The sequence below is a fragment of the Solenopsis invicta genome, chromosome 13, assembly GCF_016802725.1.
Source record: "Solenopsis invicta isolate M01_SB chromosome 13, UNIL_Sinv_3.0, whole genome shotgun sequence".
NCBI lineage: Eukaryota > Metazoa > Arthropoda > Insecta > Hymenoptera > Formicidae > Solenopsis > Solenopsis invicta.
In genome coordinates, this window is record NC_052676.1 from 4,558,358 (window position 1) to 4,575,475 (window position 17,118).

The following is a 17,118-nucleotide window of genomic DNA, read 5'->3' on the forward strand; positions in this document are numbered from 1 at the left end:
TTGAGTTGAAAAAGAAAAGTGAATGAGATGTATTTTGGCAGTAAATTTTTTAATTTTTCTGTGTAATAATTAATTCAGGAATATATAATATAATTGAAAGTTATATGTATCGAAATGTATTAATAAAAAGGAGTCTGTGGAATATTCTCCGATGGAACAATATTTATTATATTATATGACAATCTTGCATAAAAATTATAATCTGCAATCATTAGGTATATTTACAAAGATAAATGTAGAAATATTGTAGAAATATAGAAAAATCTTTTATAAAATATTGATAACTGTTTGCAAAATTAAACATTAAATTAAATTAAATTCAAAATATTATTTCGATAAAACTATAACGATATCGCCAATAATCTTAGTGTTATATTTGCTAAATTTGGAAGAAATTATTCAATAATTAAGAAAAATATTTTAGTCGATTTATATGTAAAACATTCAGAAATATAATTAATCCATATATATGCTTACAAAAAAATACATAATTATTTCTAAATATAATATAAAAATATTACAATATAAAATATTCAGCATGGCAAAATTTTAAATAAAAAATCAAACGGTTTTTTAATAATTATAAAGTAATTACACTTTAAATTTGTGTAATTTGTCACAAATACTATTCAGAAATTTTATTTCAACAAAACTGCTGCGTTAAGGCGTATCATCCGAGTGCAATTATTACGAAAGTTTTGTCAATTTATGATGCCATAGTTTCCACGATGTATCTATCGAGATTATCAAAAATACTAAAACACATTACATTGTTGCAACACTGCATTGGAATTTTTTTTTTAAGACGTACGTTTCATCATTGCTGCAACATTTCGCAACGTTTTTTTCCAATGTTGCAAAACTTTGCGATGAAATATTTCTGCAGTGTTGCTGCAATCTTTCCGTGCTGTATGGGATAAACAGAAAGTAACGCGTTAAAATGTTCGCTAACGAGAAATTGACTCTAAATTTATCGTCTGCAATTAATTCATCGTTAACTTCGTAAGCGACAGAGACTCGTAATTACGCTTGTGTACCGACACGCGCTGTATAGCGAGCGACAATTTACTTTCGAGGCGCAAGAAGGTCACGCGGCATTTCTGCATGGCAGCCGAACGATTGACAAACAGCTAATTACGTCTTTTCGCTCTTCGCGAGCGGACGACGAAGAGTCGTGAGGGGGAAGGGGGGCCGCGAGAGATTCGCGCAAAGATCGCAGGTGAGCACGAAAAAATCCCCGGCTCCTCTCAAAGCGGGATTAACGTAATGGCGTTTCTCTGTAGGGTACGTGTGGTACATCGATATTTCATTTACCACCACGTTACGTTTCCCTCCGTCCCTTTCTCTCATTCCTCCTAAGACTCTCACGGTATCCATACCCCTCTTTTCAGCATCTCCTCATACTAGTATCCGAGTACCCAGGTATGTAAACAGACGGGAGCTAGTAGATGCGTACAGGGCGCTTCGACAGCAGTTCAATGCACTTACCTTCACCCAGGCTGCAACCTGGCTCGTGAGATGTTAATAGCTCTTATCTATGCCGTTTTAACGAAGCCAGAAGCGACGGCACGTTGCTGCTCATCGTTGCGGCCATCGATTGGTTTTTAATCGTCCGAATCGAGAAATCGCGCATTTGCGAACTTCAATTACGCTAGCAGACGCTAAAGTAGATCAGTTTTTTTCATCAAACCGTGTTTAATCCGTTTCGATCTGTCCACCCCTGCCACAATAGCGCCGCAAAAATCATTGAATTCCCGCTCATCGCCGTTAAGCATTGATAATCACATTAAACATTAATAATCACGTTAACGTCCCATAAGTCAGTGAGTTTGTCACGGTATATATTTTAAAACTTTAATCGATAATTTATATGCCGCTTTTGTTTCGCTAGGCGAAAAAAATTCAAGGATTTATAGAACGCTAACAAATCGAGAAAAAAAATAGTATTTTTCAACACCTTGTAAAACTTTTATTGATTGAGACAGGTGTCTCTGTTTTAAAAATATTAGTATTTTTATTAGCAAAATTAGAATAAATTTGAAAATAATAATAGTGTTTCGAGTAATAGTGTTTCGAGTAACAGTGATTCGATCTCGATAAGTTAATTAAAATTAAAAAGTAAGCAATTTTTTCTTCTTTAAATACTTATTTTTGGATCAACCGTTTTCAACTTAAAAATTGCATTTTTCTAAAAAAATGTCTTTGTTTTTTTTTTTGTTATAGCTTAAAATCGGAAAAAGCCTTCGTGACCGATGTCAAATGTTATTAAGAATATACATTGCTTTAACATTTTTAACTCGAATAAACCATATCTAAGTTGTATAGCTACCGCTTTGAAAAATGTGTATTCTGAGAAAATTGTGTTCGAATAATACTTTTTCAATTTTTAATACATGTAGTTTTATCAAACAGAAACACACTATTAATTATAACTATTTTTTTAAACGAAGAGTTCTACACGATGTTGAAGAATATCCTATTTTTCGATTCACCAGGGCTCTGTAATCTGTTAATAAGTTTGGTGTCACAAGAGACCGATTTGTCTTTATTTTTTGTGTTCTCCGAGTTTGCTCCGAGTTTACTACCGAGAAATTATCAAGATTAAATTTATAAAGTGCACATCCACGGTTCAATTTTAGACCTTTAATTGGCCGTGTGATATTTATCGAGGTAACAAATATTCTATGCGCTTGGGGGAAATTTCTATAGCTAGCATTTCGAAGGCGCTCGGCTTGTGCCGATATGGAGCGAAATTTGCTTTGCCAAGCTCTCTTTGCTGAAATCTGTGGGACGAGCGCGCGAAGGGCGAATCGCCGCAAAGGTGATGTTTTCCACGTGGCGGCGCGTGGGAGGGAAATCGATAATCGGGGTGGATTTAGTCGACGGTGCGGGTGCACGACGGTTTTCACTATTCTACATTTCCATTCGCAACGTATACTCGACACACGCCGCGCGACAAGCGCTTTCGATTTCACGGTAAAAAATGACTTTTGCGCGTGGAAATGTCTTGTTTCCAGGATTATTTCTTAGAACGACTTTATTAATTCGACCCATGTTATTTCGATGCATGTAAACGCCGTTCTTTTATATGAACAGCATTTTAGTGCAGTCATCATTACCAAGTGCGATAACTTTAAGAATGTATAAGGCATTTCGCGAAACATTAAGAAAATTATTAAAAAAATTGTTTTATATTGCGTTTGAAAGCAATAGAAAAAAATTTGGTAACGATATTCTATCTGGATAAAAAATTATTTCAATAAGACGTAAACATGGACTCTAATAAAAATATAATTAATAACGAAATAATGAAATAAGAAGTAATAAAAAAAAAAAATCTAAACTTTTTATTTAAGTTCTTTAAATATTCAAGAAAATTTAATGATGTAAAGTTTCATTGCAAGGCAAAGATCAGTTCTGCAAAATAAAACAAAATTTATTTATTTACAAAATAAATATACAGACAATTATAATAAAATTTTGTTTAATTATTTTAAATACTTAAGATACACAAAAAATTGAGATTTTTGATGTTGTAAAAAATAATTTAATTTTTAATAAGAAATAGAGTAAATAAACTAAAAATGTTTCTAAATAAAAATATAATCTTATATATTCACATAACTTTCATAGTTTATTTGAAGTGTTAATATTAACACATTTCCAAATTATATATTTACTTTGCAGAGACTGTATATCCTATACATCTCTAAATTGCGCGTTTAAGTTTTTTATATAATATCTTTACTTGTTTTTGTTACCATTATTTTTTAATTAAAAACTTGTTTTTGTTCTTATTATGACTTTATTCTATCCGCACAACCTGAGAATAATCGCCTTTCAGGTTAAAACATTTGACTCAATAACATTATTATCAATTCATGTTTTCTAATGTTTTCTAAGTTTATACAAGCATAACAAGGCGCATCAGCTCGGCTCATCAATTCTTTTTTATTATCTTTGATTTTCAATTTCGCGAACAAAAAGTTGTTTTTTCAATTTTTATTAATTCGCCTACTTTTAGTACGAATAAATCTTTGTAAAATATTTATAATTAAAAAATCTTAACGTAAACATTTTTCTTTCAACAATTATCACTAGAAGAGAGTTATTATTTATTATCGCTATTATTATCAAAGAACGGAATCAAAATAAATATATGAAGATAATATGAATATAGAATCGACCAATTGTTCGTTTGTAATATAATGTTAATTGACCATGCACTGTCTTATTGGTAATTACCACTATGACTTGTACTTGAAGATGGGTTCGAAACGTATATCTTGTTAATTTTATTGCAAAAAGAAGTTATATATGTTACATACAAACAATTGGTGTCAACTCTATGTTGGCATTATCTTATACATTTAAATTAATTCTCTGAGCCCAATACCGTTAAGCTACTTATGGAAATTAAAATAATTCGTGCAGCTCTTAATTGTAATAATAATATTCCAGCTTGTGTATTGATAATAATAAAATTGTGCTATTTGAACACATTATTATTATAAAAGGTCGAATATTTATTAACGCAATTGTATGAAATTAATATTATTAAAGAATCTTAATATAAAGTTTTTCATGTTCAATCATTATTATTATAAAAAAAAACTAATATTTATTATTACCATTTTCATAACGTAAGAATAAAATCTTAATTGCGCTAATAAAATATTCAATACTTTATTCTGATAATAATAAAATTCTGGTAATAAGAAACTTTTTTTTTTATTTAATCACACTCTATTATTACAAAATTGAATATTTATTAACGCAGTCCTATGAAATATTAAAAAATCTAAAGTACATTTTTGAATAATCGTTACTATCTAATATTTATCATCAAGATTTTTAACAAAATGTAAGCAAGATTAAAATGATTCGCGAACATAAAAAAATCTTAATCACACTAATAAAATATTGAAACTTCCATGTTAGAGAATAATAAAACTATTTTCTTATTCGACTGGTTATCATTATAGAATTTGAATATTTATTAACGCAGTTCTATGAAAAATTATTTAACAAATCTTAACATGAATTTTTTGCCTTAAATAATTATTATTAGAAAACAGCTAATTTATTTCATTAACAATATTATTAACAAAATGCAAGCGGAATTAAAATAATTCGCAAAAGCAAAAAAAATCTTAATAATGCTAATAAAATACTGAAGCTTCTATACTGATAATAATGAAACTCTGGGATTTTTTATTTACATTATTATTATAGAAGGCTGAATATTTATTAGTACGATCATGATTAATAAATACGAGCTGAATGGAAATTCAGTGAAACGTTGCTCATTTGTCCGTCCCCATCCATCCATCTGTCCATCAACGAGCAAATTAACGTAAAATCAAAACTCATTAAAACGCTTAAAAAAATTTTAATAACATTTCTTCCAACATTAATTGACATTATTAACTGACGTATAAAATATTCATTGATATAATTATTATTAACATAAAGGATTTAAAAAAGAAATTTATAGTAGACATTTCGCTTAAAAAATAATATTAATACGAGAAGCTATTACGCCATTCCAAAGTGATTATTTGTGTAACTAACACGAGAAAAATTATCGTTCTGTTTAAAGAATAAATCCAATAAAAAGTGCTTAAGAATATCTGGGATTTTCAGGAAACATCAATGTTTACATTTACTTGGCTAGAAAAAGCATCTTTTCTTCTTTAAAAACGAAATTTAATGTGTAATTACAAACTATTATTCAGTCTGAAATCACGGGTTTGTAAACACTGAGCGCCGTACGTTTCCTCGACTATTATCGTAACAATGAAGAAAAAACTGCTTTAAGAAAAAACAAACGTTTCCATTGCTATTTTCTGTTACACTGTATGCTGAATCCACGACGACTTTCTCCGTAAAACGACTTGCACGCAATTCGCGTCGAGTCGCGAAATATGAAAGTAAATTTCGCGATCGATAGCGAGCGCGAATGTGACGGTCGGTCGGTCGGCGAGATACGGAGAGGAATTCAACGCGCTCTGCTTTGATAGCTTTCACGTCGGTCCCCGCTCGCTTCCCTAGCGAGAACGGGCGGATGGACGGACGAATGGTCGAGCGAAAACGTTCTGCTTTTGATCCTCCCCCGAGTGTTCGTGATTTCAATATACCTCTGCTCTGCGCCTTTGTCCACCGATCTAATCTCCACCTCAAATTCTATCTTTTGTCGGGCGCTCGCGCGCGGGACCGCACCGACACCGCGAACTTTCTTTCCGAGACAAAAACGGTCCCCTGACACAGAGAAAGGACGTTGTATTTCGCTACGTTACATCAAAAGAGACTTCTGCGTTCTATCTTGCACGTGTTACGTGAAATCCAAAATTCCACGTTATTAAAACGCGTATGTTGAATTTAGACGACTTTAATATTAAAATTTTTCAAAATAATACCGAAAGTTTTAACTGACAAGAAAAAATTCTCGCTAAATTCTGAAATTTTGTATATACGTATATATGTGTGTATAAGTTACTAAATAGATGAATTTAGAAAATATCAGTTCCTGCAAAAACGGTTTCAAGGATGAAAATCACTCCTAGTGTGTAAAGCGGTTTCCAGGTTTTTTTGGTTATATATTATATTATCAAAAATTATTCAAGATATTAAAAAAAGGTTTTATAAAAGTAATAAAATAAAATTTCGTCTACGTCAATAATCATCTACATCAATAATATTTTTAAGAATCAATAAAAATGATGTAGATGAATAGAAGTAAATTTTTATATTATAAAATAATTATTTATACAAAAGTTTATTGTAAAACTTTTGTATAAATGATTATTTTATATCATGAATGGTTTTTAATACATAACAAAAAAATTTGAAAACCACATGACATGAAGAGTGAGTGATTACACTTCTTATAATCGTTTTTAGGCAACTTTTTAAATTCATCTATTAATCTATACGTATACAAAGATTCATTAAAATAAAAATTTAATACTTTGCGAGGTTTCTTTGTAAGACCAAAATTTATTATCTACGTTATTTTTGAACTATTAATTTAATATCTCTCTAGACATATTCTCATATCAAATATATTTGTAATTTTCATGAATCCGTGACATATTCGTTTTTGTGTAACCATTTGTTAAAATAAATCTCATCTTTAAAAGACTTTTTACTCTAATTATAGAATTGTTTTAAAGTTTCAACAATAAAAGTCTCATTCTTATCCATATTTCAAATAATTTTAATCTTGACGTTGATAACGTCTTTCCAGTATAAATACAGGTACGCTTGCAAAATTAATTAATTAACTAGTTGTCTCACTTTTAAAAGTTACATTGTTTAAATTATAGAACTAATTAAAATTTCAGAAGTATTCTCACTCTTATATCGATACTTTAAATTATTTTAATTTTAACATTGGAGACGTCTTCATATAATTTTATAAATACACACAAATTAAATTATTATTATATTGTTCAATCTGATTTTTGCGCTTTGTGAGGAAAAACTAATGTGAGTTTAATAAATCAAAAAAATTAAATCAAATTGCCGTAGAAAATATACGGTAAATTCCCTTTTTCTTCGAGTTTTCAAATCGTGCAAAATTTCACTTGTCTCGCATGATTTTATTCCACATAAAAATTCAGAACAAAAATAAAAGTAATAAAATAATTTTGTCCGATTTAAATATACAGCGAAAGCGTATTTTGAAAGTTATAAATTAAAGTATATTGCACACACATTTGTCGAATCAAGCCGACATATCATACATTATTTTCGAGTCTATCGAGCGACGCGTTCTTATAGTAACCGACTCCGTCTAGTTTCTGTAGAAACGATCTCCGCGGCACAGTTTTAAACGAGCGGAGGGCAACGCGACGAGAGAGCCCTTGAAATTTTCACACCGGTGTTGGCTTTCTTACACACTAGGTCGTATCCCGGGTAACAGAATGAAACAAATGAGCTTCGGCAGTCGCCAGTACCGTAAACGTCTCGGCAACGAAATGTTCGTCGACAGCTCTCGCTCGAAGACGCGCGATTTGCAATATTGTGCATCGCAGTGATATATCGTATCGTAATTTTTACCGTGAATATAATTTCGAATTGCCCGTGATTTTTTATCGTACATGCAATTTTGAATTAAACGTAACTTAAAAGTTTACGCAGTTTAAAACAATCAAAATGTAAAGTGAAGTTTTCAAAAGTTGCTTTAGAAAGAAGCAAACAACGTGTACGCAGCCGCAGCGTTGGAAAAACATTATAATAGATTCAACAGAAATAGTAATTGTTTAAATGAAATTATAAGAAATCCTACTTGTAAAAAGTATTTTGTGTAGCAAATACAAAAAAAAACGTGCAACACTATATTTATATGTACATTTAATTAAAGTGAGATATTTATTTTACAATTCGATGTATACTACGGATAAATAAGTTCTCTCTATATTCTCTCTATTGTTCATTTACTGTGTTTTATTTTTAAAGATGCTTTGGCTACACAATACGAACTAAAAGTTATCGAAATTTAAAAACTGAAGATTTCTTTAGGTTTATTTTTTCTTTTTTAATAAACAACAAAAAATTTTGATCGTGAATGCCCGAATTTTGAAACTAGCTGCACAGAAGAAAACAATGAAAAATTTTATAATGGGTTCTGCAGCAAAAATTACTATATTTTATAGCAGTTTTAAATAAATAACTTTTAAACGAGTAAGGGAATCTAAATGAATTTTGGCACAAATATTTATTAGAGTTTTACTAGTACTGGAACATGCTGTTTTTTGTTTCAATTTTATACTGTTTCTTATAGTGCACTCTCAAAAAATAGAAAATAGTACAAACGATAGAAAATAGAGAAAAATTAATTTATCCATATTATTTTACATAAAAATGTAAAATAATTCAAATAAACGTATATATAAAGGTGTTAAATACTATTTATTGACTACAACAATTACTTATTTCAAATAATATCTTCTTATATATATATACATCTTCTAAATAAATATTTCTATTACTATTTTCTATTTCAGTTAACTAATGTTTTCTCCATCGCATACTGCGCAGCCGTACAAAAATTTCTCATGAAACTCCCTTATTCTTTTTTCAAATATTTAATGAAATTGCAAGTTGCGAGCTGTATTCGCGATTTTAATCGCATGCGATTTCGCGATTAAAAATCCATCCGCATATCGCATTGCAATGCAAGGAAAAAAAAACGACCGCGGTGCTAACGATGTATCGCGCATATACCTATAAGCTCTCTTCTCGCGAGTCCGTCGCCAACGTGATTTCGCGGTTTCGCCCGCGAAACTAAATAAATAAAAATCTGCGGGCGTATTTCGCTTAATCCTGGCTCTAAAAATAAATGACCTATTTCATGATTTCATGCTTTCCACGTCGCGGGAATTAGAGAATCAGATTGATCACCCGATTAAACGTGCTCGTCCCGGTGAAATTAGTTAACGCGCAATCCGACAAATCGCCTCTTGCCACAGAGAACGATTGACGCAAAAGTTAATTAGGTTTAGAAAACGTATTTATTTGCAGTATACGAAAACGCGCGTCATTCCCTTTACTTTTTTTTTCGTTCTTTGTCGAGAAAAATTGCGCATCGTAAAGCAGGAAACTCAAACGGCGTGACAATGAAAATTGGCCGTCTGCGGACGTAATGATGGTGATTAAGGAAAAATTGATTGCGCGCAGAGAGAAATTCTTTCTATCGATGCCACCTGCGATCTTCGAAATTGCTCGTCTCGAACATCCGCAATGATGACGATGTTATACCGACGATGACGCGATCCGGGAGCGAATTATGTTAATTGCGGTTGTAGAAACCGTCCGCATGTGATCGGTGCCTTGCAACCTTCATGTGCTCCATGCAGCTTTCCAACTTTTCCGGGTGAGAATTTCTATTCGTACAATTTTTCTTTTTTTGCGGCGCTTGAGCCATCTCGAAAGCGAATAATCGCTCGTCATCAGCGAGTCATCGGGAGATTTTGATCAGACGTCAAATGCTCTCTCGCTTCTCAAGCCGGCCAATCACGCAGTTCTATTCCCGGATACGTTTGCTCGAAAATCCGGACATCTATTTAAATATAAATCAACGTATCTAGATGCATACAGGGTGTTTATCAGATACTGTCCAATATTTTAGGAGTTAATTTTGGATGTCATTTTATGAAGAAATTTCACATGATATATTTTCAAAAGCCTCTTTACAGAGATGTTTAAATATTTAAACATTTTATAATTTATTGTTTGTTCTCTTAATGGTTCCTGAACGTTTCTTTTTCTCTGGGCTATTAAATAGTTGGGATATTACCTTCATTTTTTATCAATAAGGTAAATATTCCAGTGATCGAACATAATTCTATATCCGGACACTTGCACAAAAATTCAACATTATTAATGTTAAATGTTTTTTACAATATTAAATTTTGATTGTAATCTTTAAATAATTGAAAATATTTATAAGATCAATCAATCTTATTTTAAATATTATAAAAATTATATAAATTTATTACAGAATTCTGTTTATATTTTGAGTATGTTCTCAAAATTTGTTCAAGAAACATATAATATTTATTGAGATATTTTTTAAAATTTATTTTAACAAACAGTACAAGCATTTAGATTTAGAACATTGAAACACGAGCATTTTAGATTGTCTGAATGTTGGTTCATTCAGACGTTTCAAACAAGTTTTTATTATTTTCGAAATAATTTAAAAAATATATTTAAAAAATATATTTAAAAAATTTAAAGTCCTTTTGGCTTGAGTTATTAAGAAAAAAAAAATAATAGTTTTATAGAAATTGTTAACATCCTGTATCTCTGCACTCAGAGGCTTTTATAATATCATATATGTTTATATATAATAAACTTCTTTCAAAAAATGAACCCTCTAAAGTATTAACTGCTAAAATATTGAACAACATATAAGAAAACGTTTCGTATTCTGATCTTATTGAGATTGATCACTTAGATTGTAATAGTGCTCAGTGTTCCGAGCATGCGGAACACGGTGAAGTCTTTGGATGACTAGTCGGTGCGAATTATAGCCGGCACTCCGAAAATAGAACTGCGCGATCCCCGAAGCTACGCTTGCTGAATTTTACATAGCGGTATCGTCTGCCATAGTATTTGCTTTCATTAGAATACTCTAGAGAATATAGTAGAGACTAAGGGTAGGTTGGCGTGTGATGGGACCACTTCGGATTTACCGTGTGTGACATCTTCTCGAGTCAAGGACGGCGAGTCGAAGAGACGAAATCCTATCGAAATCCTATCGAAATTAGCCTGTCGACCATCGACGCACGGCATTCGTCGAATTCGGCAATTCGCAAAATTCGCAACGTTCTCCGCGAACGTCGTTCACTTCCGTTCGATCACCTCCCTTTTGTTTCCGATCGGGACGATTAATCACCGTCCGTCGCGACGGATCGTCCCGATGACACCGATAGGATAGGGCTAACGAGACGAGGCGCGCGCGCGATTTGGTAAGAGCGGTCGCGGTGCGGGGTGGGTGGTTCTGAAATGGAAATTTTGCCAATTGCAGAGTGGGCTGCAGGAGGGCGCAGCAGCACCAAGTGACGACCTCCGACCTCGCCCTCTCCAATGATGACGAGTGCGACAATCAGGTACTGCGGGCGTATCCCTTTCGAACCGTCGCGCCGCGGTGATCCTTCGCGAGCGAGTGGCGAGCCCTGCGATCGATTAGCCCAAAATCGATATCAGATGGAGAGCGACGCAATTTCAAGCGAAACGTTTAAAGATGGAAATATGTAATTACGCTCGAAAGGAAGTGTTTAATTTTAACACATTAAAATGTTTACTTTATGTCCCCGTCCTTTAACTACTTAAAAATGTTTTAGTTTTAAACAGTGTTTAGATTTAAAACACTAATGTTGAATTTTATCAATGTAAATTAACTTTGATCTCAATTTAAGGATATTATCGGACATACGGTCGTTGCAAGGTAAAATTTGGAATGTGTATAAATAATATTTTATTATATATTTTTATTTAACAACAATTATATTTTTATTTAATAACGTATTTTTAGTTTAATTGCTCTATTTGTTGTTAAAAATTAAATTACTTTTTACAACATTGAGAAAAATTTCAAGTACTTTAAGGTGATTTAAACAAAATTTATTGTGATTGTCTGTTTAATTATTTTATTACATAAATAAATAAATTTTGTTTATTTTACAAAACTGATCTCTGCATCGCAATGAAACTTTACATAAATTATTGTAAATACTTAAATAAAAAATTTAATTTTTTTTTATTATTTCTTATTTTATTATTAATTATATTTTTATTAGAGCACTCTCATTGAGTCTACTTTTCATTGAAATAACTTCTTATTCATGTAGAAAATTGCCGCCAAATTTTTTCTACCACTTTCAAATATAATATAAAACAATCAGTAATTATTTCATAATCTTCTTAGTGCTTTAAAATGTTCTATACATTCTTAACTCACTCTTTACCTTTTTTTCATTCTTAAAACAACTGAAAAAAGCAAAGAATAATTTAAACTAAGATCAAAGTTAAACATTGGTGGAAATGGATATAAAATGTTAAAACTGTTAAGAATTTCAGTGTTAACGTTAACGTTTCAGTGTTTTAAATTTAAAGACCATTTAAAATTAAAGCACTTTTAAATACTTAAAAAAAAATCGGAGACAGAAGCAAATTTTAATATTAAAATTAAGCACTTCTTTTTTGAATTACGATGATTACGAAGTGGCGTCGCGTGGATTTTTTAGAAATTAGCCTTACACTTATATCTCAAATCTCTGCGCAACTTTGTTTAACTTAAACTTTCATTTCTAAACATTAATGTTGCTTCGTCTTAATTTTGATTTTACGTACGCAAAATAAAAAAATGTTATTACGCCAGGAGCACCGCGTATGGGTGAAAGGATTCAAAGGGATACACCTAGAAAGCCGCTAAAGCCGGACATCGCGAATTTTTATCCCCGATGAAAATTTGTATCACGATATTGTGTTCGTCGTAAAAAAGAAAAACATAAAAAGAGAAAAAGATACTGCAAGCTTTCTCTCACGATCAATCAGGATGAAACACGGTCGTGTCCTTTTTTTCAGGATTACGATGACGAGATCGAGAACGGACGGGGTCGCAGACACAGTTCCCCGGGCAGCTCCCGAGGTAACCCCAGGGATTACGGCCATCACCTGCACCCGGACAATTTGGTGAGTCGGCCAGCACAAATTCGATCATCGGACACGGCACTTTGAGACACCCTCTATATACATTCTCTCCAATGCCATTGAAAGGCTCTGATCGTGTTCGAAAATGAGAGACTCCGCTGCAGTTCAATTCCTTTGATGCGCTTACAATTTAAGCAAATTTATTTTCGTTATAAAGCAAAACTTGATACGCAAATTTGATGAAAATCTTAATTCAAATTTTAGAGACAAATTTAAATTGATTACACGAATCTCCAAGTATATTCATATTATACGGGTAAATACAGAATTAAGCTCTCCATAATATAATCAAATTGTTTTATGTTCTTCAAATTTTTGTAAGGTATGAAGGGCTGAACAATCAATTAATTTTATTTCTACAAGCTTTCTTTAAAGGAATTTAAAAAAATAAATTTTTTTTTTAAATTAATAAAGTTTTAAAAAATAAAATAAAACTCATTCAGTTTGGGTACCTTCTATTTATCATTGTGATCAAGAATTTAGTTGGGAGATATTCGCTCACTGTTGCTTCACAAGGCGATCAGATCATTTTTAGTGGCTACGGATCTTCGTTTCAAGTTAGATTTACTGTAATAGCTTTATCGTATATAGAATAACAAGAGTGACGAATTAGACGCCATGTAAAATGCATAATATCATTCTAGACTCCTTTTATAAGTAATCCTTTTATAGAATTAGATAGGCGAACGTGTGACGATCTCTCAGGGCGAGATGCTCAAGAAAAGTTCTAATAATTCAATTTTCGCCCCGCCGTAGTTTGCGTCCGACGTACTTAATGCACGTAGAGAATTGTGATCCCGTTACAGGAGTAATTACACAAACGTAAGATTGGTGTTTACAAAACGGAGTCAAGTATCGCGTGTTGCAGGCAACAGGTAAATCTTAAACGCTCGCTTACTTTATGCAAATTGCACTCTGAAAACGTGCGGAGTATGCAACGAAAACGAGTAAAATCTAAGTAAAAAATTTTTGGCACAAAGCACCTTAATTACAACAATTATGCACATTTAATTTTTTAAAGGAAAGTTTATTTAACGTGTATAGAAGTTGATTTCTGTTAACTTTCTATTTGTCTTCCCTTATTTATTACGTCTTATATTCCAATTCATTATTAAAAGACGTAATTTTAATTATCAGAGTTCATATGCCGCTTTGCGTTTATATCAAATTTATATTTTATTATTCTGACGTAAGAATAATTTAATGTGTGACTTGTGTAATTTCTCTAATCTTCGCAAACGAGCTGTTAAACGGAGGTACGTGCGAAATCGGATTTTTCGCCAAGCGGTCTCATTTAAATTCGCCCTCGCGCAGCTTCGCGCGATACGCCATTAATTTTAGCGTTTAATTTGTGCACGTCGCTTACTCGAGTGCAGTTATTTACGCGCATGTAAATGGCGCATTATTCTAGAGCGAATTTTGGAAAACGAAGGAAAAGCGGACAGTGTGCAATCAAATCTTTCCCAATAAAAAAAATTCAAAAGTCGACTCTATAAGTTTGTAAAGTAAAAATTCGCTGCTAAAGGACCTTGCACGATACGGCTTACATATATTTACACATTCATGTTTGCGCAATTGCGCTTTTCGTCGTTATCTTGCAATGTGCAATTGTCGGAAGATAGAGAGCGCAAACATAACGTAACATTGTCCATCTTATCTTCTTAATCGTTTTTACACTTGATGCCAACACGTTTCATGACTCGCGCCGTAATCGCGATATCAACTGGATAATGATATGTCATTGCCACGAATGCAAATTTACACTAAGAGATCGGATTATCATAGTAATTCGCATCGATCACAGGTATAAAACGCGTGTCCGATTTTATTGAGGCTCTTTGCAAATACAAAGCTACTGGACAAAGTTATAAAAAATAAATGTTCATTATAATCGCGGTAGAAAAGAAGAATACAGTCTATTAAATAATGACAATTACTGTATCGATAGCTATGAGAGAGTTGCCAATGCGTATCACTTGAATTATTTTTTATTATACTTTTTACTTTGTATTTATTTGTATGTAAATGAATACTGGAAATTGTAGCTTGATGTATTAGATGTCGGTTATTGCAACGTTTAACCTTTCACCATGGCAAATTGATTTATTATAAATCTTTTTGTAACATGAGGAAGCGATTTAGATTGATCACCTAAATCGTACTGTCTTCAAAAATATTGAATTTACGAGTTAAAATAATTAAAAATATAAAGAATATTATTAATTTACCGATTTTATTAATAATTTAAGTTCGTATTATTGTTTATTGGTTATGAAGTATTTAATGCTTTTAATTAATAAATGACTATAATAAATTGAATTCATATTTGCAATTGAAATGTTTTTATTCATATCAATTATTAATTTTGATATCATCACTTATCAATCTTATATTAATATAATTTATTGTAATAAATTTATGATACTTGATAGGATTTATGAAACTTGATAGGTTTTATAGAAATATTAATTTTTATAATAATTGCAAATATGTATATAAAATGAATGTAAAATATTCTAAATACAATAAACTTTTTTACGAGGATGTAAAAATTCAGTATAAAATTATACGATTATGTTATTATCAGCTACATATAAATTGATCAAAACTTAATATCCGCTAGACCTAACTTTTAGTGTTGTTAGCACTTATAAAACAGTAGTATTACTATTACTCATTTCTTATATCATATTTTTGTGATTAAAGTATTCGTGGTCAATTCTTATTTCAAGACCATCTTAAGTAATGTTTCAAGATGTCTTGAGATGCTAATATGGCTCTCTGATTGGTCGATGACATCTTAAAATAGCACTTAAGTCTTAAATAAACTAAGAAAAAGAGTTGTTGACTTGACTAAATTTTTCAACTTGATTGAATTTTTCCAATTCAAGTACTTACGTATTTAGGTTAAATATATAAATGCTTAAACTGAAGTTCAAGTTTTTTGTTTACAAGTATCTATGTCAAAGGTATAAATGGTTGAATTGAAAAAGTTTAATCAACTTCAATTTTTCAGTACATGCATAAGAATACGACCTAAATGTTGCTTATATTAAGTAAAAATCTGAAATATTGAAGAGATACGATTTGGTACGCATTCAGCAATTCTATCGATTGCGATAATAAAATGTTCGCGCGTTTATTTCCCCCACCTCCATTTCAATTTTTATTTTTATTTATAGAGACTTTTTTCCGTGTTTACACATCTTGCGCTCTATTTTTACGCGAACGTTCTATTTAGGTGGAGATTGTGTAAAGGTCAATACAATTCGTGTTTGCACGCGCTTGTTTTTGCGTCAGCCGATGCAAACCTTCCGCGATGAACCCCCTGAGAGACAGTCGCATGATCGCACCCCGATATCGACGTAATGTTATTATAGAGGCGTAGGTTCTCAAAGTGGTAGATTATCAGTCCATCTAATGGCGTATAGTGGTCGTTATAAATGATTGTAGCGGTACACATACGCGACAATTTAGGCTCGTTGCGCAAAACGTCTTTGCGTCTCAATTACATCCGCTTTTACGATAACTTCCAAGCGGCGGAGAAGTAAATAGATGAGAAGTAAATAGATGAGCGCAGTTTTAACACGAAATAAATGCGTCAGGCGAAATATTCGATATTCGTCTGAGACATCATACGTTTTAGAAAATTTTTCGTAAAACATTCAGTCGACAAAAGAAAGGATATAAAATCCCCTTTGTAAATAATCTTACAGAAATTCGAGTAAAATCTCTTTGAAGTCTTGGGAAGATCGTTGCTTAAATGTTTCTCAAGGAACGCGAAGAATGTCACGAAAAGCTCGCGAAGGCTGGAGGGATCCATCCGGATCTCGGCGTTCCCAACGAAGACACGCGATCGGGGGACGGAGAAAGGGTGGAGATCTCTAGAGAATT

General features: G+C 31.9%; 1 protein-coding gene across 8 annotated transcripts in view; it reads left to right on the forward strand.

Moving 5' to 3' along the window:
• LOC105201728 (whirlin) overlaps positions 1–17,118 on the forward strand; it is a 124,943-nt gene that overhangs the window by 74,764 nt on the left and 33,061 nt on the right. For 7 of the 8 annotated variants that reach the window (XM_039456813.1, XM_039456815.1, XM_039456819.1 and 4 more), the window contains 2 exons: positions 11,540–11,621; positions 13,099–13,206. In XM_039456813.1, the coding sequence (XP_039312747.1) occupies positions 11,540–11,621; positions 13,099–13,206 (190 nt within the window). The remainder of the gene's footprint in view (positions 1–11,539; positions 11,622–13,098; positions 13,207–17,118) is intronic. The other variant, XM_039456818.1, reaches the window with a different exon arrangement.